Here is a 22719-nt window from a genome sequence, read left to right as displayed (position 1 = left end):
CAGACGAGTGGAATAGTCTTCAAAGCTGACACGGGCTTATGGGACATGTTGGAGTAAAACTGACAGCCTTCGCATTTATCTACTATTTCTTTCGCCATCTCGTTGGCATGTGGCCAGTAAAATCCGTCTCGGTATGCTTTGGCCACGATGGTCCGAGAGGACACATGGTGACCACAGGTCCCCAAGTGAATATCATTGAGGATCATTCGGCCTTCTTCTGGCGTGATGCATTTTTGACAGACTCCAGTTACACTTTCTCTGAACAACTGACCTTTTATCACAGTAAAAGCTTTAGATCGTCGGACGATCTGTCGAGCCTCTTCTTCATCCTCTGGAATCTCCTTCCTAAGAATGTATGCGATGTATGGCACTGTCCAGTCGGGAGTGTCGACCAAAACTTCCATGACTAAGTCGACCACGGCTAGGATTTCGACTTCAGTCAGATCTGTGGCGCTTTTAGGCTGTGGGGACACTTCAGTGAAAGGATCTTCTTGAACTGAAGGTGAATGAATATGCTCCAAAAACACATTGCTGGGAATGGCCTCTCTCTTAGACCCTATCTTTGCCAATTCATCTGCGGCTTGATTTTTCAGTCAGGGTATATGGTGAAGCTCCAACCCTTCAAACTTCTTTTCCAGCTTTCTTACTGCATTGCAATAACCAGTCATGGTCGGGCTCGTGACATCCCACTCTCTCATCACTTGATTAACCACCAAATCTGAATCGCCGTAGACCATAAAGCGACGAACGCCGAGTGAAATGTCCATACGCAACCCGTATAAAAGTGCTTCATATTCAGCTTCATTATTGGAGGAATCAAAATGAATCTGAAGAACATAGCTAAGCTTGTCTCCACGGGGAGATACCAATACTACCCCAGCACCTGAACCATTCAGCATCTTGGAGCCATCGAAGAACATGGTCCAATGCTCTGAGTGAACTTGAGTCGGCAGTTGCTGCTCAATCCACTCGGCAACGAAATCTACGATTGCTTGGGACTTGATAGCTTTCTTTGCCTCAAACTTGATATCCAATGGAAGGAGTTCAATCGCCCATTTTGCCACTTGACCAGTTGCATCTCTGTTGTTTAGGATTTCAGATAATGGTGCGTCGCTGACGACTGTAATGGAGTGATCAGAGAAATAGTGTGCAACCTTCTTCATGGTCATGTAGATTCCATAGACAAGCTTCTGATAATGTGGATATCGCTGCTTGGATGAAGTCAAAACTTCAGATAGATAATACACTGGGCGCTGAACTTTGTAAGCCTTTTCTTCTTCTTCCCGCTCGACCGTGAGTACTGTACTGACAACTTGTCTAGTGGCTGCAATATAAAGCAGTAAAGGCTCTGTGTTGATTCGCGCAGCAAGCACCGGCTGGGTGGAAAGTAGGGTTTTGAGCTCTGCAATTGCTGCATCAGCTTCATCAGTCCACTCGAACTTATCAGATTTCTTCATCAATTGGTAAAGAGGTAAGGCCTTTTCACCGAGACAAGAAATGATCAGACTGGTCGAGCATGATGGCTGTTTGAGACCATTTCAGGTATATGGTCGTCGTCGTTGGAGAGACCATATTCACTTCTCTGTTGATAACTTTGAACCGACTCTTGCTCTCAACATCAGCAAAAATCATCAGGGTGGAATTGACTTTGGGATAACCGTCGTCTTCCTCTTCATCCTCATCTTTATCTGACTCTTTTTCCTTCTCACCGGGTTGTTTCTCTCGGAATTGTTGGATCAGGAGTTGACATTGTCGAGTGGTATGCTTAGGGTAAATCAGATTACCGTCTTCGTCCTTCTTCATATAGATGTGACACGGTAAATCCAACACATCATTTCCAGCTTGATCCTTTACCTTCTTAGGGGGCCAGGGCCCTTCAGGCTTTCCTTTAAACTTTCCTTGGGCCACAGCTGCAATCTCACCGGGTGCTGCAGGCTCGGCCTTACGTTTCTGTTTCCGATTGGAATTACCCCCACCGGCCTCTTGGCCGACTGGTTTACCCTTTCCGCTGTGGAGTCGATCCTCTTCTTCTCCGTTAGCGTACTGGGTGGCTATTTCCATCATCCGAGTCAGAGTCATATCTCTAGTCCGACCGAACTTCAGGACCAACTCTCGGTATTTGATGCCTTCCTTGAAGGCACACACTGCTTGATGCTCTAATACATTTTCCACGATGTGATGCAAAGTGGTCCACCTCTGAATGAAATCCCTTAGAGTCTCACTCGGTTTCTACGCACGATGTTGCAAGTCTGTCAATCCTGCTGGCCGCTTGCAAGTGCCCTCAAAAGTTCTGACGAACACTCGAGCAAGCTCTTCCCAACTGTATATACTGCCTGGGGCTAACTGAGTCAACCATGCTCGGGCCGACCCTTCCAACATCAGAGGAAGATGTTTCATTGCCACTTCATCATTCCCGCCACCAACCTGCACAGCCACTCGGTAATCCTCAAGCCAAGTTTCAGGCTTGGACTCTCCAGTGAACTTACTGACTCCAATCGCCAACCTGAAGTTGGGAGGAATCACTGCAGCCCTAATGGTTCTGCTGAAACACTTTGGACCTGAAACATGCACTCTGCTGCTAGTCGAACGATCTCTGCCAGGGTCTTCTCTATGCGCTCTGTTCCGGTCGACTAGACCTTGAACGAGGATAGATCTTGCATCAAAGCCTGGCTCTCTTGGGTCAACTGGTGCTCTCCGCTCGCCACTATGACAGCGTCTATCATCGTACTGCCGAGGCACATATGATGCACTCCTCAGAGGAGGTGTGGGCACTCGACGACGATTGTCGTGGTTGAGTCGGTGATCATACTGCCCACGGCCTTCACGCTGCAGGGGCGATCTTAGACTATGGGCCGACTAAACTGTATCCGCTACCACGGATCTGCTATGAATCCTATTCTGCGATTGAGACACTGTTGTGTTCTGTTCTCCTGCTAACCAGAGTAAGGCCCTGATCTACATCAAACCTCTACCAGCCTCCGACTGGGAAGGTTGAAGCGACTCTGCTATTCAGGCCGCAGCTGTGAGATTTTGAATCGGAGTACGGTATACCATAGGCGGAGGCTGGAAAAGTTGTCGTCGACTGGACTCAGGAATCCGCTCCCGAGCATGCTCGTCGAGAGCGCGCTGAAGGTTCTCCAGTCGAGTGTGCTCAGCCAAATTAGCCAAGCGCACCTCTTCCAAGGCCCGAGCCTCGGGGGTTTCTCCAAGAATGGGTGTGTGGAGTGCATCCATGTTGCGGCGACGAAGTTCTTCCCTCTGTTGCGAAGAGAGGGGTTCGGGATGATACTCCTCGTGGACACGCGACGGATCGCCGCCACCATCCCCGCCGTCTTCACGGCGGAAACCAGGCGGACTATGTGGTCCATTGACCACCAAGACTTCAGCCGCAAGGTCGCTGCTATCGCACTCGGATGCGGTCTTGGCGGAGCCAGTCGACAGATCGAACAGGCCGTGGAGAGTTTCATCGGGATCGATTGCTGCGACTTGATGGGTGGCCGAATGTCAAGCCACCACATGTCTCACCCACCGCTGAAGCCGCGACCGACCGGATCGCTTGCGACGGCGAACAGCAGGGAGAGAAGACACCATCGGAGCCGACCGATATTGGGTCGACGGCTGCCGGAGAAGGAGACCGCGAACGCATGCGCGAAAGTGCGTCGCCACTTGGACGGGGAGCGCCTCGACGTCCAAGGGAGCTTCCTGAAGCCAAGCAGAGTCGTCGGGGATGAAAACGAGTGCACCGAGACGGATCTCGCGGCCCTCGGCCAATCCACCTCTGGAAACCATGATGATGGGGATCGGAAAAATTGCAACTTCACTAATAAGTCGCTAAGACACCTGCCCCACGGTGGGCGCCAACTGTCGTGGTTCTAAGACTGACAATAGAAAGGGGGTAGGTATGGGGAGGAAAGATCTCAGCTATCGTGAAGGTGTACACACAAGATTTACGAGTTCAGGCCCTTCTCGGAGGAAGTAATAGCCCTACGTCTCGGTGCCCGCAAGCGGTCGACTGGATTATATGTGTGTGATGTTACAGGGGGTGCGAACCCTTGTCCAGAGGAGGGGGTGGCTTATATAGAGTGCGCCAGGACCCCAGCCATCCTCCATTACAAGGGGCTTAATGTACATAAAGTAGGGGCGTTACTGATAACGCCAGCCTTAAGTGCTATTTATGACCTTAAAGACTACGGAGTGAACGCCTGACCGTTGCAATGCTGAGTGACTCCTGATCTTCGGTAGGTTGAGTGATTCCTTGTATGGTCGAGTGACAACAAGTAGGAGGGGTATCCGAGTGATATGATTGGTCGAGTGGATTACACTCGACACCTTTGACTGGGGGTTCTTCGTTGCCTCTTGGACTTCTTATCTTCCAGGGTAGTGACCTTGGGTAGGATGTATAGGTCAGGCCTATGACCCTACCCCAGGTCTGTATCCTCATCAATGAGGGCTCGGGGCAGGGCGGCAGGCAACGGCGTCGGAGGCAGGGCGGCGTGGCGACGGCGTGAGAGGCAGAGCGACGATGAAGACGGCGACGAGGAGTAGCGTTGGGGCATCGGGCACGAACTAGCGATGGAAATCTGAAAATTTCCTAAGTGTTGGCTTATACAGCAAAGGCTTTGGTCCCGGTTCATGGCACCAACTGGGACCATGGTCCCGGTTGGTGCCACGAACCGGGACCAAAGGTCTCTTTTCACCTGCCCAAAGGGCGGGAAACAGAGACCTTTGGTCTCGGTTGGTGGTACCAACCGGGACTGAAGGGGGGCATTGGTACCGGTTGGTGCCGCCAACCGAGACCAATGCCCCTCTTTAGTCCCGGTTGGTGCCACCAACCAAGACCAAAGGCCTTGTGCTCCCCGCGGCCAAAAGTTTAGTCCCACCTCGCTAGTTGAGAGGGGCTCGGAGTGGTTTATAAGCCCCACTGCGGCTGCCCTCTCGAGCTCATCTCTAATGCAGGCGTACGGGCCTAATCTCACGCTATGCTGCATGTGGGCCTACTGGGCCTTCTGCAGGCCTGAATCCTGGTCCAAGGTTGGGTTTCTAGTCATATTTAGGCCGTGGTGGCCTAGTAGGTGGCTATTTTTTTTATTTTTTTCCAGTTTTTTGTTTTGTTTTTCGCGTTATTTATTTTCTTTTGTCTTTTCTTTATTTTTTAAATTCTTTTTGCTTTTAGGTCAAAAATGATAAACTTTTTGTTAGTGCCATTAGTTTTCAAATTTAAATAGTTTAAATTTGAATTATTTGAAATTTTTGTGCATTTTTTTTCTAGTTTTTTGTTTTGTTTTTTGCATTATTTTCTTTTGTTTTTTGCTTTATTTTTTAATTCTTTTTGCTTTTAGGTTAGAAAAATATAAACTTTCTGTTAGTGCCATTAGTTTTCAAATTTGAATTCTTTGAAATTTTTGTGAATCACTAGTTTGTGATTAACTTTACTATAAAAAAGATTTTGGAGTGATTCTTTTTCCTGCTATTTAATATTACTATGTTTTATCATTATATTCAAAAATAGTTTTTGTTATTTTAGTTTCTAACAAAAAAAACTTTGTGATAATTCTTCTTGCTATTAAAGTTTTTAACAAAAAAAGTTCTTTATGAAAATTCCTTTTGCTTTTAATGTTTTGAACAGAAAATACTTTCATAATTTTAGTTGCATAATTTTAGTCTATTATTTTTTCTATTAGAGTTTCATAAAAGTTTCTAGTTTAATCTTTTTTATATTAGTTCATTCTTTGAGCTAAATGACCCTGAAATTGAAAAGCACTTCAAATGAACTCTGAAGAGGTTGAAAATTGGCATGGTATCATCATTTCACCCACATAGCATGTGCTAAAAAGTTGAGAGGGTTACGGCAAAAACTGGATGCCCTTCATGTACAAAATGGACAATCTCTTTCGAAGTATCAGGGTTTCAGATGAGAACTCATGTGTTACAAAGGGATTTCATTTTTTTGAACTTATTCTCCAGCCTTTTTGTGTCTTCAAAATGCACCATTCAAAGCCACATCATCAATTTTCAACCCTTTTTGACTTCATTTGTTATTTTTCATGCATTTACTGATTTTTTGAGCTAAATGACCCTGAAATTGAAAAACACAACAAATGAACTCTGAAAAGGTTGAAAATTGGCATGGTATCATCATTTCACCCACATAGCATGTGCTAAAAAGTAGAGAGGGTTACAGCAAAAACTAGATACACTTCGTGTACAAAACGAACAATCTCTTTCAAAGTATCAGGGATTCATACGGAAACTCGTCTGTTACAAAAGGCATTTCATTTCTTCACATGTAACTGTAGTGATATTCTAGATCAAAGGCAGCATCATAATAGTTGTGGAGAGAAAGTCTTCACTTTTTCTTCGCTTGTGTCCTTTGCTTATTGCGCCGTAACCATGGATATTCTTCATCGCTTAATAGGGTGCTTGGGTCAGCCTTGACTTTGAAGGGAGGAATTTCATAAACTTTTCGTAATCTTCAGACATGTCTGTCTTGCCCTCCAATCCGACGATGTCTCTTTTTCCTGAAAGAACTATGTGGGGCTTTGATTCATCGTATGATGTATTCGCATCCTTATCTTTTCTTTTTCTCGGTTTGGTAGACATGTCCTTCACATAGAAAACATGTGCCACATCATTGGCTAGGATGAATGGTTCGTTTGTGTACCCAAGATTGTTCAGATCCACTGTTGTCATTCCGTACTGTGGGTCTACCTGTACCCCGCCTCCTCACAGATTGACCCATTTGCACTTAAACAAATGGACCTTAAAATCATGTCCGTAGTCAAGTTCCCATATGTCCACTATGTAACCATAATATGTGTCCTTTCCCCTATTGGTTGCTGCATTAAAGCGGACACCGTTGTTTTGGTTGGTGCTCTTTTGATCTTGGGCGATCATGTAAAATGTATTCCGATGTATCTCGTATCCTTTATAAGTCAATACAGTCGAAGATGGTCCCCTGGACAACGAGTACAGCTCATCAGAAACAATGTTGTCACCTATGAGATGTGTTTCCAACCAACTGCCGAAAGTTCTGATGTGTTTACATGTAATCCAGTCGTCACACTACTCCGGGTGTTTGGAGCGCAGACTGTTCTTGTGTTCATCGACATATGGGGTCACCAAGGTAGAGTTCTATAGAACTGTGTAGTGTGCTTGAGACCAAGAATGCCCGTCCCTACATATTATTGAGTCCCCTCCAAGCATGCCTTTTCTAGTCAGTCTCCCCTCATACTGCGATTGAAGGAGACCAATCTTCTTAAGGCCGGGAATGAAGTCAACACAAAACCCAATGACATCCTCTGTTTGATGGCCCATGGAGATGCTTCCTTCTGGCCTAGCGCGGTTATGGACATATTTCTTTAGGACTCCCATGAACCTCTCAAAGGGGAACATATTGTTTAGGAATACGGGGCCTGGAATGACAATCTCGTCGACTAGATGAACTAGGACGTGCGTCATGATATTGAAGAAGGATGGTGGGAACACCAGCTCGAAACTGACAAGACATTGTGCCACATCACTCCTTAGCCTTGGTAGGATTTCTGGAGCGATCACCTTCTGAGAGATTGCATTGAGGAATGCACATAGCTTCACAATGGCTAATCGAACGTTTTTCAGTAGAAGCCCCCTCAATGCAACCGGAAGCAGTTGAAGAGTGGACCTCTAGGTCTTTCCAGTAGGGTAGGTCCCAAAATATAGATTTCTTCTTCCACATGGGTGCGCATCCCTCAGCGTCATTCGGAACAGATAGTCTGCCGGGACCCTTTCCTAATATTACGTGTAAATCATGACCATAGCAAGTACGTGATCACCGGTACGCATGGCAAGCTTCTTCAGGTGATCTGCCTCGCCTTTGAAATGCTTGCCTTTCTTTCGATATTGATGCTTGGTCGGAAGAAATCGACGATGCCCTAGGTACACATTCTTCCTGCATTTGTCCAGGTATATAATTTCGGTGTCAGCTAAACAGTGTGTGCATGCGTGGTATCCCTTGTTTGTCTGTCCTGAAAGATTACTGAGAGTAGGCCAATCATTGATGGTTACAAACAGCAACGCATGCAGGTAAAATTCCTCCTGTTTGTGCTCATCCCACACACGTACACTGTTTCCATTCCATAGATGTAAAAGTTCTTCAACTAATGGCCTTAGGTACACATCAATGTCGTTGCCGGGTTGCTTAGGGCCTTGGATAACAACTGGCATCATAATAAACTTCTGCTTCATGCACATCCAAGGAGGAAGGTTATACATACATAGAGTCACGGGCCAGATGCTTTGATTGTTGCTCTGCTCCCCGAAAGTATTAATGCCATCCGCGCTTAAACCAAACCATACATTCCTTGGGTCACCTGCAAACTCAGCCCGGTACTTTCTCTCGATTTTTCTCCACTGCGACCCGTCAGCGAGTGCTCTCAACTTCTTGTCTTTCTTACGGTCCTCTCTGTGCCATCGCATCAACTTGGCATGCTCTTTGTTTCTGAACAGACATTTCAACCGTGGTATTATAGGAGCATACCACATCACCTTGGCAGGAACCCTCTTCCTGGGGGGCTCGCCGTCAACATCACCAGGGGCATCTCGTCTGATCTTATACCACAATGCACCGCATATCGGGCATGCGTTCAAATCCTCGTACGTACCGCGGTAGAGGATGTAGTCATTAGGGCATGCATGTATCTTCTGCACCTCCAATCCTAGAGGGCATACGACCTTCTTTGATGCGTACGTACTATCAGGCAATTCGTTATCCTTTGGAAGCTTCTTCTTCAATATTTTTAGTAGCTTCTCAAATGTTTTGTCAGGCACAACATTCTCTGCCTTCCATTGCAGCAATTCCAGTACAGTACCGAGCTTTGTGTTGCCATCTTCGCAATTGGGGTACAACCCTTTTTTGTGATCCTCTAACATGCGATCGAATTTTAGCTTCTCCTTTTGACTTTCGCACTGTCTCCTTGCATCAACAATGACCCGGCGGAGATCATCATCGGGCACATCGTCTGGTTCCTATTGATCTTCAGCTTCCCCCATTGCAGCATCACCGTATTTAGGGGGCACATAGTTGTCATCGTCCTCTTCTTCTTTGTTGTCTTCCATCATAACCCCTATTTCTCCGTGCTTGGTCCAAACAATACAGTGTGGCATGAAACCCTTATAAAGCAGGTGGGTGTGAAGGATTTTCCGGTCAGAGCAAGACTTCGTATTCCCACATATAGGGCATGGACAGCACATAAAACCATTCTGTTTGTTTGCCTCAGCCACTTCGAGAAAATTATGCACGCCCTTAATGTACTCGGAGGTGTGTCTGTCACCGTACATCCATTGCCGGTTCATCTGCGCGCATTATATATAATTAAGTGTGTCAAAAACCATTATAGAACATCATGAATAGATAAGTGACCAAATTAATAGAAGTTCATCATCACATTAAAACCAAAGTACATACATAGTTCTCATTGAACAACATATAGCTCTCCAGAGCATCTAATTAAACCATATATTGAAACTATGTAAAACATTTCAATGCAACAACAAATTCGATCATAATCACAACCAAGGTACAGTTGATCCATTGGCATAATTATACCAAGTCTCGGTATGAATGGCATATTTTCTAATCTTTCTAATCTTCAAGCGCATTGCATCAATCTTGATCTTGTGATCATCGACGACATCCGCAACATGCAACTCCAATATCATCTTCTCCTCCTCCATTTTTTTATTTTTTTCTTCAAGTAATTGTTTTCTTCTTCAACTAAATTTAACCTCTCGATAATATGGTTGGTTGGAATTTACGGTTCACATACCTCCTAGATAAATAAAATCTATGTCATGTTGGTCGGCATAATTGTCATAAACAATAAATGAACCAAATAGTTATAAAAGATAATATATACCACATCCGAATCATAGACAGGACGAGGGCCGACAGGGGAAGATGCCAACACCATCGCACCATATAATAACAAGCAATAGTAAAAGTAAGAAAATTAGACAAGTATATATCTAATCATACAAGTAAGAATTTTTTTTAGAAAAAAGATAAGAACAAAAGGCTCACCACGGTGGTGCCGGCGACGAGATCGGCGCGGGCGATTGACGGTGATGAAGATGGGGACGGGACATGACGGACCGCTAAACCTAGACAAATCTTGAGGAAAATGGAGCTTGGAGGTCGAGCTTGAAGAGGAGAAAGCTTAAGTAGTATGGCTCGGGCATTTCATCGAACACCTCATGTGCATAGAAGGTGAGCTAGAGCACCACAAAGCTCTCCCCTTGCCGGCCAGAAAAATAGAGCAGTGGAGTGCTCTGCCCGTGGGCGAGGGGTATATATAGCCACCTCATTGGTCCCGGTTCGTGGCTGGAACCGGGACAAAAGGGGTGGCTTTAGTCCCGGTTCCAGCCATGAACCGGGACCAATGAATGTGGGCCAGGAGCGAGGCCCATTGGTCCCGGTTTGTGCCTGGAACCGGGACCAAAGGGTCCAGACCAACCGGGACCAATGCCCCACGAGGCTTGGCCGGCCCCCTGGGCTCACGAATCGGGACGTATGCCCCCATGGGTCCCGGTTCGTGACTGAACCGGAACTAATGGGCTGGCCAGGCCTGGACCAAAGCCCTGTTTTCTACTAGTGGATATCATCTTCGAAGGTAGGGATACAACAAAGAAGCTTATAGCTTGGTTAAATTTTTGGTTTCTCTTAACCAGGGTCGCCACTTGTGGGTAGGCTATCCACATGACCCTTTTTGTATTCCTTTGAACTTCCCATTTAATCAATAAAGTATCCTTTATCCCTAAAAAACCTATTTGTTGGCCCATTTCACTAAAATATTCCATCTGCTACCTCGATCCATTTAAGAAAGAGCCACATTCCGGGTTTCTCAAAGAATGGGTAGCTTTTTTTTAGGGTAAAAGAATGGGTGGTTGGCTACTGGAATCTGACATAAAAATTGGTCGGTTTGGATTCAATCAGTTTCCAAAAGCCAATTTTCAAAAACTGGAGGGATCCAAACAGGGCCTTAAGCAAACTTCAAACTCTCAGTTCCGTGCAATCTTCACATGGACAGGGCAAATCATTGGTCTAAAGTCAAAGATTTGCGCCAGGTCATGTATGCCAACGTATATTCAGATTCCCTATTAAACAACTGAAGTACGTACTGAATAGTGGGCAACTCAGAACATGTTTACTTGAGAGCCAATCTACCTATAATTTTCAGCTGGCAGATGTTGACTCCTCGATAGACGGTAGCTCGCAGTGAACGGTCGACAAGCACTCTTAGTTAATAGTTTAGCTAATCCACAATATATACACTGACTAACCTCACAGATCAGAGCGCCAACCTCCCGTTAATCGAACCCAAATAAAGTACTTGTCTTTCTCCGGCCATGGCCACCGTCGCGGTCCTCATCCTGCTCGCATCGCTCTTCCCGGCGCTAGCCGCCGGAACCGATTGCTGCTCGCCCGCCGCTGACTACGGCTTGGCCCTCACGCCCAGTCACAAGTGCGGCGTCGTCTTGCCCGTGGCCGTGGGCACGTACGACATGGGCACGTACGCTCCGGGCAGCGCGTACGAGGCCTCCCTGCGCCATCTCGTCGCCACCATTCCCGCCAAGGCGAATGCGGAATCCAGCGGCTCCTCTTATTATAGGAAGTCCTGCCGCGACGGTGCTGGCGCGTGCGGGCGCTCTTACGTCGACGACGCCGGCGAGAGCCCCAATCGGATTGTGGCCTCCGGCTACTGCTCCTGGCACCCCGACGCCAAGTCGCCGGACTGCGGCGCTTGCATCGCGCTGGCCTTCCGGGAGGCGCAGAGGCTGTGCCCGTTCCAGAGGATGGCTGAGGCCGCGGTTGACGGCGGCGCGTGCAACTGCAGCGCACACTTCCACGACTACGACATCATGGAGCAGTTCCAGCACGGCGACCCCACTAGTAAACTCCTTTCTCTCTCTCTCGCACAGATTAGATCTACACAAAAAGAAATTTGTTAGTTTTTTTTAAGGATAGGAATTTGTTAGTTGGTTCTATATGAAGAGTTGAACACAAATAGAGAATGGAGCATATCCCGAAATGAAACTCCCTGAACTTTTCGTGTTGACGTGTGCCCTCATTAGTCCTGGTGGCGCGGCTCCTCACTGATGGCCGGCGGCCATGGCTGGGGCCCATGCTGCCGCCGGGTGCTGGATCCACCAGTCCGGTGTGCTCCTTTCGATCTGATGGCCTCCGTGGGCAAGGCCCCTCTTGTTGGTGGCCCCCGTGGCTGCATATTTTGGGTGCCTGGCAGCCGAGATCTAGGTTTCGTCTTCGTGCGGTTGAAAGGAGCGAGCTTTGGGGGCACGGGTGGCAGGGTTGCGCTATGCGGCAGAGGGGGCGGCCGGCTGCGTGCTTGCGGCCCAACGACATGTGTGTGTGGTGGGTGAGGCTGAGTCTCTTCGGTCGTCAGAGCGGCGGCTCCGGACAGTGGGCACGGCGGCATCGTTCCAACGGGTGTCGCTGCGCGGGTGCTTGTGTGTCGTCTCGGCCGTGTGGGGGGCGAGGTGAAAACCCTTGGTCTGGAAGGTTCCAGACCAGGCGGTGGCAGCAATATGTCGTTGTATCCTTCTTGGAGGCTCCGTCAAGTGAGCAAGGTCCTCTGCTACTGGTCACCAGGGTGAGCTCTGTAGATGGCGGCTTTTTCTCGCCATGTGTCGAGTCCATGCATCGACGATGGTGCTCTTGAGGAGCGTGGTTCGGCGAGGCGGTTGTGCTCGAAGACCTCCCTGTGGTGTGCTCTGGCGCCAGTCTTCATTCGTGCTCTAGGGTGGTGAGCATTCCATCATCCGACGGTACGGCGCCCTTCGAGCCGGGGCGAGGAGCTAGTTGGGGGCTTCTTCTGACGATGGAACAAGATGGCGCTGGTTTTGCTGGGCACCCAGGCGATGGCAGTGCCATAGCCCCTTTGTCGGTGATCCCCTTTCGAGCCGGCTCCATTCACAGCATTGGTGCTTCGAGCATGTATGAGGGCTCAGTGTCTCTTTTTCTTACTTGTTTGAGTTGTGTTGCTGCTCCTAGGCATCCATGTATCTTGTCGGAAATTTTATTTCGCTTCACTTGTTGTATTGTGTTGCATTGTTTTTCGGGCTTCATGTCCTCAGCTGGAAGGGCGTCATTAATTTAACGCCGGTCCGTAGGCCTCTTATCTAAAAAAGTATTGCTTAATCTTGAAAAATATGTCATTATTCTTTTGGACATGTTGAAGATCCAGATGATTGTGATAAAATTAGAAAGCAGTTTTTCTTTTCTTTTGGCGAGGGAGTAGTTTTAACATGGTCCCTCTTACCTCCTCTTTTCACACGAGAGATAAAAGTATACAATAGATATGGGAATTGATTTCATTAAGTAGTGGGTCCGAGTAACTCTTACCTTCTTACCTCCGGTATGAAAAGAGGAGGTACGAGGGACCATGTTAAAATTGAAAAAAGAAGGTAAGAGTGACCATGTTAAAACCGCTCATGTAAAATACCTTCAAGGATTAAGATCTTTTGTTAGGTGTGGTGGTTATTTTGACAAAATATAATCTACTAAAGTGTACTACATTTGTAGATTGCCAGTTTGGACAACCGTACATGTACATTTTGGTCTTGCCCTCCCTTTCATTTACCTCGCATATGTAAAGGTCGATTCACTAATATTAACCCACGAATGAGAACCCAAGTTCTGGTTGGGGCACCTGCCTTATATTGGGCTATTTGGCTAACTGAAATGATATTGTTTTTAAATGGACAAATTCATATATGTAGGTGATCCTCGGTGGAACACACCGGACCAGGTCATGGGCGTTGTTGCAGAAAATGAGGAGAACATGAGAAGGAGATGAGCATGTCGTATCTTGGAGACAACAATCATGGAGATCTTAGCAAACCTTGGATGGATGTCTGATAGAAGAATTTGTGCCTAGTTTTCTTTCCATGCTCATGAACAATGTGTGCTCTATTTGGGCCATTTATTGGTTCCTTTAAATCAGCTGCGGGCTGGACTATGTAATAACGGAAGGTTGAGCATATGCATTATGGAGAAAACATTCCCATTTATTAAAAGAGCTTGAAGGTGAGAAAATTGGGAATGGGGGGAGAACGTCGAACTCTAGGATTCAACGTTTGCTAAGGGCAATATACAATGATTGATAAGATATTCTTATTTTAAGTTTTGCATGTAATCTAAAGATGACAAAAAAAAGTTTACAATGGGTCATCTCTTAGCCTTTATCTTCAATAACTAGCAATTCCTAAAAACGTGGTGAGACATATTGTGCTAAGAGATCATCTCTTGTCTTCTCTTAAATAAGAAAAGACAAGTCTTTTCTTATGAGTTCTCTCTCCTCCACCTCATTATTTATCCTATGTGGCACTCCTAAGATAGAATCATTGTACATGCCCTAAGCTGGGCTATATATGGAGGCACGTTGCTTGGGTGGCTCATTGTGTATACGCGTAAATTGGCTAATTAGCCAGCCAAATGGCCTAGTTGTGACCTCCCTCCTTCCAGTTGCGGCCCATCTATTTGTTAGCACATTTCATGGATACTTCGTCTGCTACCTCGATACATGGCAGCAGTGCCATCTTATTTCTTCCCTGCCCTAAAAATGGACGGGCCCGAAGAGGGATCCATGGTGCGTCGCGTAGTTGAGAGCGGGGAGTCCGGGAGCGCCCTGCTGCCCTGTTATCCGCCGTTGCTCAAGATAGGTCAGTTTTGTTGGAGAGTCCATCTTGATGTCTTTGTCGTGATCTTGTTTCATAAAACTGGGCTCGGTTGTGTCATGTTCCTTTTCATCTAGGAAAGGTGCGCCAGGGGTATAGGCCCCGCCATCGCCAGGTATCTATGTTAGCTTGGCTCAAGCATGTAATGTTAAAACGAACAGATTGTTGACACAGTTTGAGTTTTGTCTCAAGCACATCGTGTTATTGCACGGAGATAATGTTGTGGAGGCCACATCTTGTGTACTTAATGAGCAATTCTCTCTTCATTGTGCCACTTGTGACGGAGGACGCTCATTCCACTGCCGACTATAGACTTACTTATTGTTTTTAATATAATCAGCAACTCTCCTGACTAGTTTGTTAAAATAATCCAAATACCCACAGATCAATGCAGTACCAGCTGAGTTTGAGAAACCCGACCGCGTAATTGACTGAATGGTAAATAGGCGGTCTCCTGCCATTTGTGTCCACTATATTTCCATTGACTACAAATCGTAGATTTTGTAAGTCAACTCACCTGTTAGATTATTCCACTACGAAGGACTGGGCTACAATTGTTTTCTATAAGAAAAATAAGAAAATAAGCAGTTTGTCATTCTTTAACCAACAATGTAAAATTTTGACTCTTTACTCCCTACCTTATTTAAATTGGGCCGGTTCACCTCTTGTATTTTGCATTTCTCCTAGTAATGTCCATAGCCGCATCATACGCTATGTGCCATTCTTCAATCAACAATGCAAAATTTGACTCATTTATTCCCCACTATTTGACTTTTTAGGGTTCATAGCTGACATCATACCCTATGTGGCAATAATATATCATATTAATTATTGTTTTCACAAGTTCAACTAGTTTATAATTGAAAGATATATAAATGAATAAATTAATAATGAAAATTCTTGAAATATTTTCCTAACATAGAATACGATGGTCTTGTTCCTAAGGTCCACTTTGCAGTAAAGGGACTTAAGGATGTTAATTCCTGCAATCCAGATAAGGAAGACCAATGAGCACGCTTTTGGGATTCATATAGGAGTGGAATTGTTTTCATTGTTTTCTTAAAATAAAACATCAAGTCCAATAGTTATGCCCCTGTTTTCCCATTTTATACATCTTAGTGCTATCCCGAGGAGTTTAATTATCCCCAAAGAAAAAGAAAAAGAGAGAACCGCATACTTCAACCTCAAACTCTTGCCCTAGTCTAATTTACAACTGTGAACATCAATACCATCTACATTACGACCCCGAACTCTTAAAACTGGCGATTCAACCCTCGCCTTCCCGTTGACTATCCAGTCAACAAGCCACGTATTTTTTAAAAAAAATTCCAGAAAAATAAAAACTTTAAAATATCCAAAAAAATAAGCAATGCTTTTTTTGAATTTTTTTTCAAAAACTCTATAAATGGAAATTTGATGATAATTTTCATTATTTTAACAAAAACCTTTTGAAATTTGACAATAATTTAATGCTTGAGACAACTGAAAAAAGGCCGAATATGAAATTTTTCAATAATTTCCATTATTTTAAGCAAAAAATTGTAACTTCCCCAGAAGATTTAGTATTATTTTCTTCATTATAGAATTTTTTATTCTTTACGGAAAAAAATTGAACAAATTCGGCAATAAATTCGGCAGAAAATGTAATTTGATGCTAATTTTTTATTATATTACGCAAAAAATTGAAACTTTCCCATAATGCTAAGTATTATTTTCCTGGGTTTACAATATTTCTATTTTTTTAGAACTTTTCTTTTTTGGAATTTTATGTTTTTTTTAAAAAGCAAAGTATTTTTCCTGGGTTTTTTATTTTACAATTTTTTTAATTTCCCTTAATCTTTTTTAGTATTTTCCTCACGTGGCCTGCTGACTGGATGGTCAACTGGGTCAAAACCAGTCAACAAGGGAGGTAGGGCCTGGCCGTTTTTAAGAGTTCGCGGTTCTGGTGTAGAGAGTATTGGAGTTCAGGGTTGTAAATTAGACCACAACATGTTGAAATATGCACTTCTCTCAAAGAAAAACATTGAACTAGCTCATCTACCTTTCAGACTATCAGATTTTTCATGCAATAGGCTTCTTCTTATTCCAGATGATTTGGATAGCTATCGACTATTGAATAGCCCAAAATCATGCATTAACATGTCAAACATGTAAAAGCCCTCTTCACTAGAAAAAAAAACAAATAATCGTTCAAATTCCTAACACAAGTTGCAGCCTAAAAGATACTTTTGCAAGCTAGGGTGCTATGCATCAAAGGGTAGCAAGGATGTGAGAGTCAGCTTGGTGTTTGCGAAGCTTGGGAGCTGGGTGAGGGAGGGGATCCAAGCATCCCCGTGGTGGACGATACGAGCATGACATCCACGCCACCTTCTTTGGCAATGGCGACAATAGTAGGACACCACACAAATGAGCTCCCATGTGTCACCGGAATCCGTGTCGAGTGGCATAGGGGCGAATGTTGTGAGGTCTGAGAGTTTGACGGAGCAGTCGAGGAGGAGGCAAACCCCTTCCAACTCCAGTAAGTAGCTCGCCGATGAGTGGTAGCCGCTGCCGCTGCCGGGGGTGGTCACACTTGTCAGTTTCATGGCTGATTGGGGAGCAGGAAAGAAGGCCAAGAAACAGTAACCTCTCCTCCTAAGGCAGCCGCCTATTCCAGGCCACTAGAGACCGGCTCGGCGGTGGCTGCTCACCGCCCAAGACCTTATATGGTGGCTGGATTCAGCATCAGATCTAGTATTTGAAAATAGGGTGGTCCTCCTCAAAAAGTTTGAAACTAATATGGCATGTGAATGTTTCTAACTAATTAACAGTACCACATAGAAATAGATCAATATGCAAAAAGTCACTTTGGAACCGGGGTGCATTGGAGCCCTATTCTTTGAACTGCGCCAAAAAGTTATTTTGAAGTTTCAAAAATTTCTGAAAACAAATCAACATGTTTATATGAATGTATATTACACATGTGTAAATTTTGATGTTGAAATAAGTAACCATGTGAGTTACACAAAAATGACAAAATCATGATTTTAGAGATGAACAGTGCATCCATTATTCACTATTTGGAAATCACCATTTTGTCATTTTTGTATAGGTCGCATATTTACTTATTTCATCACCAAACTTTACACATGTGTAATATACATCCATATGATCACGTAGAATATTTTTTTTCAGAATTTTTTGAAACCTTAAATGTGATTTTTAAAGTATTTAAAATAAGGTCCTCCAATACACCCGGGTTCCAAAAATCCACTCTCATCAATATGGTCTTACTAATATACTGCCTCTATTTACAATTATAAGTTGTTCTAACTTTTTCTGAATCTGATGTATATAGACGCGCTTTGATGCGTTTGTTCACTCCTTCAGTTTGTACGTAGTCCATATTCAAATATCCAAAACATATTATGATTTTGAACAGAGGAGTACTAAAAATCTAAAATACACATATATGATCTTTTTGCCATCTCCATTAACAGTAGCACTCCCATGGCATCATGTAGCAGAGACTAGGGAAGATGCAAAGAGAGCTCACCTCAAGGTTTGACATGGGGGATCACAAGATGAGCCGGACTCCGGCGATGGGAGCACCGACGTCAATGGCGTCGGGGCTGGGGCCATGTCTTGCTGGTGCGGATGGTGCATCGGTCCTAGTCTTGGCGATGCATCCTTCGGGCTGCGTCATCAGATCCGGAGGGGATGGGCCTGGAACAACTTAATCTGCCATGGCTTGGAGCTGTGTCCGGGGGCGAAGTGGTGGCGTGCATGGCAGCGAGGGTCGCGATGGCGTGTAGGGTTAGATGCTCGGGACGAGTAGGGGAGATGTCGAGAGGGAGGCCTGGTACCAATCCAAGTGTTGGGATCGTGTAGCAATAGGATTTTTTAGGGAGAGGGGAACAAATCGTTATGTTTGGCGATGACACTTCTATTGTAATTCGGGCAAACTCTAGATTTTTGTTTCGGTGGAGCTGGGCCAACCTCGCTCCAAGTTTTTGCACTGCTCTCGAGCTCAGCTTCGAGAATTCAGCTTCTTGGAGCCCAATTGTTCGGGACAATTTGTATGATGGATTTGGTCGAGTTAGAAGCTTAGAGAACAGGGCTTGAATCATCAAACAAAAAAGATGAGGAATAGAATTGGAGGCGGCTTTGGAAGGTTAAGGTTCCAAAAAATCTGAGGGTGCTTGCATGGAGACTTTGCGCGCTCATCCTATTTTTGGTAAGTAGTTTATATCTCAACTATGGCTCAAAGGAGGAGTGTGTTCAAAAAAGAATGTGGCCGAAAGTCTAGGAGTGTGGGGGAAGATGAGGGAGGAGACTAGGGGAAAATGTGGGCAAATTCACTTGTTTTCTAAAGAATATTTTGGAGTTTTGGGTGACAAAAAAAAAAGCTAGGCTAAACCACATTCTGGGTTCTTAAAAAAAACTAGCAGTCGTGTATGTGCAATGCACGTTATTATTAAGCAAGATATTGTATACAATGTTGTCAGAATCGCGATTATGAATTGGGTTGGAGTTTCGATTGTAGGATCACATATCATAGAATGTTAACTATAAGAACTGTAGAAATGTAGATTCTACTAACTAAAACAGTAGAATTAGAGGGGTTAGTGTGGATCGTAAAGTCGTGGAATCGTACAATAAAATCACGATTCTGACAACCTTGATTGTATTACACATTAATACATTAGGGATATAATTTGCTTGTTATTACGAGGTAGGATATAGTTACTTGATTAATGCTAACATTGATATTAGACATGATATTAATTAGTGAAGAGTGCTAAATGTCTTTAATGGTAAACATTGGAGCGACTTAGACCGTTGGATAGATCCGGGTCAATGAGTGAAATTTGTTGGATCTCCGTAACTAGCTCTTTCTATATCTTAAATAAAAATAAAAATAAAAAGGGTTGTTTGCCATTGGAATCTTACATAAAAACTGGTCGGTTTGGATTCGATCAGTTTCCAAAGCCAATTTTGAAAAACCGGAGGGATCCAAACAGGGCCTTAAGCTAACTTCAAACTCTCAGTTTCGCGCAATCTTCACATGGACAGGCAAATCAGTGGTCTAAAGTCAAAAGATTCGCGTCGATCGGGTCATGTATGCCAACGTATATTCAGTTCCGTATTATAAACTACTGAAGTAGGTACTGAATACTGCGCAACTCAGAACATGTTACTTGGGAGCCAATCAATTTACCAATATTTTGCAACTCAGAACTCAGAACACCTCAATTAACTGTAGCTCCTAGTCAATGGTCGACAAGAGCTCTGCTCAGCTAATCCAAAATATAGGAGTATATAGTAGTACTACTTGTGAGACGGAGTACCGTTTAACCTCGCCATATAGAGCATCATTCTCCCGTTAATCAAACCCAAATCCCTGTCTTTCTCCGGCCATGGCCACCACCGCCGTCCTCATCCTGCTCGCAAAGCTCCTCCCGATGCTAGCCACCGCAACCGATAGCCGCTGGCCCGCCGCTGACTACGGCTTGGCCCTCACGCCCAATCACTCGTGCGGCGACATGGGCAAGTACCCTCCAGGCAGGGCGTACGAGGCCAACGTACGCCATCTCGTCGCCACCATTCCTGCCAAGGCGAATGCGGAATCCTCCAGGTATGGGGAATCCTGCAAGTGCTCTTTCGGCAACTTCGCCGGCGAGAGCCCCAACCTGGTCGCAGCGGACGCCTCCTGCTGCTGGCACCCGGACGCCAAGTCGCCGGACTGCGGCGCTTGCATCGCGCTGGCCTTCCAGGAGGCGCAGAGGCTGTGCCCGTACGAGAGGAGTGCTGAGGCCGTGGTTGACGTCGACGGCGGCACGTGCCAGGCTTACTTCCACGACTACGACATCAGGGAGCAGTTCGTTCACGTCGGCCCCAGCAGTAAATTCTCTATCTATCTCTCCCAATACTTTTCATTCTCCGGCCATGGCATGGCCACCGCCGCGGTTCTCACGATCTCATCCTGCTAGCACCGCCGGAGCTCCTTCCGGCGCTAGTTGCTGCGGCCGACGGCTGGCCCGCCTCCGACGACAGCATGACCCTGACGCCCAGTCACATGTGCGGTGACATGGGCACGTACGCTCCGGGGAGCGCGTACGAGGCCACCCTGCGCCATCTCGCCGCCACCATTGCCGCCAAGCTGAATGCGAAATCCAGCGAAAGCGCGGGCGAGAGCCCCAACCGGATTGTGGTGTCGGCCTACTGCTCCTGGCACCCGGACGCTGAGTCCGCGGACTGCAGCGCATGCATCGCGCTGGCCTTCCGGGAGGCGCAGAGGCTGTGCCCGTACCAGAGGCAGGCTGAGGCCGTGGTTGACGGCGGCGCGTGCAAATTCTACTTCCATGACTACGACATCATGGAGCAGTTCCAGCACGGCGACCCCAGTAGTAAACTCTCTCTCTCTCTCTCTCTCTCACACACACACACACACACACACACACAAGATTTCAAAGAACAAAATTACATCACCTGCTACTTCACAACCGAGCGTTGCGACCGAATTTCGAGTAACATTACAGGTTGTCAGTCCCAAATTCAGTTGAACACCCATGATCTTTGGCAAAAGAACATTGATTAGGATGCTATACTTTGTATATACAGTAATACTACCTCCGTCCTGGTTTATAAGTCTCCTTTGTAGTTTGTGCCAAATTTTGACTAAAGATTTAACTAACAAAATATTAATGCATGTCAAGAAAAATTATTTTATTGGATTTGTATTTGAACATAGTTTTCAAAAATATAATGTTTGGTGACATGCGTGAACATTTTGTTAGTTTAATCTATGGTCAAAATTTAGCATGAAATACAATGGGGACCAATAAACCCGGACGGAGGTAGTAGAGTATAAAGTATGTATATGTGATGCAAAATTTATTTTCTAGCTCATTATGTGATACACATCACGGTCACTATAGTGTAACTACTACTTTTGTTTTAATATTTATCGTTATTAATCTTTAGCTCTCGTATAGAACCAGCAATATGTTGATTACTGTGAATAAGATCCTGCCTCCACTACTTTTTTTTGCATGAGAAATTTTCAATCTATTCATCTCCAATCATGATAGTACAAAACTACAAATAACACCTACTTTTAACAGTCCCTTTTCACCCGGCCGGCTCCAGATCAGTAGCGAACACAAACCAAAATTATAAGGGGCCTGAACATTTTTCTACACTAAGAAGTTCACATGTTTCATGCATAGATTTGCTAGTTCGATCTATAAAAAAGGAATTAGTTAGCTAGTTCTATATGAACAGTTGAAGACAAATAGAGAATGTAGCATTAGGCTAATAACATTAAAGGACAAATGAGAACCCAAGTTCTGGTTGGGGCACGTACCTTATACTATTGGGCTATTTGGCCAACTTGAAATGATATTGTTTTTTACCATTTTTTTTGAAAAAATCCATGTGTGTAGGTGATCTTCACGGGAACACAGTGGACCAGGCCGTGGGCGTTGTTGCGGAAAACGAGGAGAACAGTACAAGAATGGGATGGGCATGTCATATCTTGGAGACAACGATCATGGACATCTTCGCAAACCTTGGGTAGGTGTCTAATAGAAGAATTTGTGCTTAGTTTTTTCTCAATGCTCATGAACAATGTGTGTTTTATTTGGGCCATTTATTGGTTCTTTTAAATCAGTTGGAGGCTGAAACTATATGTAATAATCGGATGGTTGAGCATATGTATTATGGAGAGACCATTCACATTTGTTAAAAGTGCCCATACGGGTAGAGCCGAGCGCACGGCTCGAGCCGATACGGCCGGCTCGCATCTACCCTCTCCCCGTCGCGCGAATTTTTTTACCAATGACCTGCGTTGATTACGCGGCCCATTCCAATGTTGCCCCGCCCCGCCAATCGCCGCCCTTACCCGCCGATCGCCGCCTTTCCCCGCCGATCTAGCCGTGATCACGCTGCCAATTCCAATGTCTACCCGTCCGGCCGATCGCCGCCTTTCCCCGCCGATCGCCGACC

At 45.3% G+C, this 22719-nt stretch overlaps 2 protein-coding genes across 2 annotated transcripts; both read left to right on the top strand.

Moving 5' to 3' along the window:
- Positions 1-11318: 11318 nt before the first annotated feature.
- LOC119278024 lies at positions 11319-14173 on the top strand. Its single transcript, XM_037559373.1, has 2 exons — positions 11319-11926; positions 13774-14173. The coding sequence occupies exons 1-2, from the start codon at positions 11383-11385 to the stop codon at positions 13848-13850; spliced, it is 621 nt and encodes a 206-aa protein (XP_037415270.1). The 5' UTR covers positions 11319-11382; the 3' UTR covers positions 13851-14173.
- A 5922-nt stretch (positions 14174-20095) lies between these two features.
- LOC119281930 (cysteine-rich receptor-like protein kinase 10) lies at positions 20096-22421 on the top strand. The gene is made up of 3 exons (XM_037562328.1): positions 20096-20613; positions 20703-21119; positions 22158-22421. Exons 1-3 carry the CDS (start codon positions 20130-20132, stop codon positions 22289-22291), a joined length of 1035 nt encoding a protein of 344 aa, XP_037418225.1. The 5' UTR covers positions 20096-20129; the 3' UTR covers positions 22292-22421.
- The last annotated feature ends 298 nt before the right edge of the window (positions 22422-22719 follow it).

Source organism: Triticum dicoccoides, chromosome 3B (assembly GCF_002162155.2).
Source record: "Triticum dicoccoides isolate Atlit2015 ecotype Zavitan chromosome 3B, WEW_v2.0, whole genome shotgun sequence".
Lineage (NCBI taxonomy): Eukaryota > Viridiplantae > Streptophyta > Magnoliopsida > Poales > Poaceae > Triticum > Triticum dicoccoides.
The sequence above is the reverse complement of the archived record's forward strand: the minus strand, read 5'-3'. Positions and strand labels throughout refer to the sequence as shown.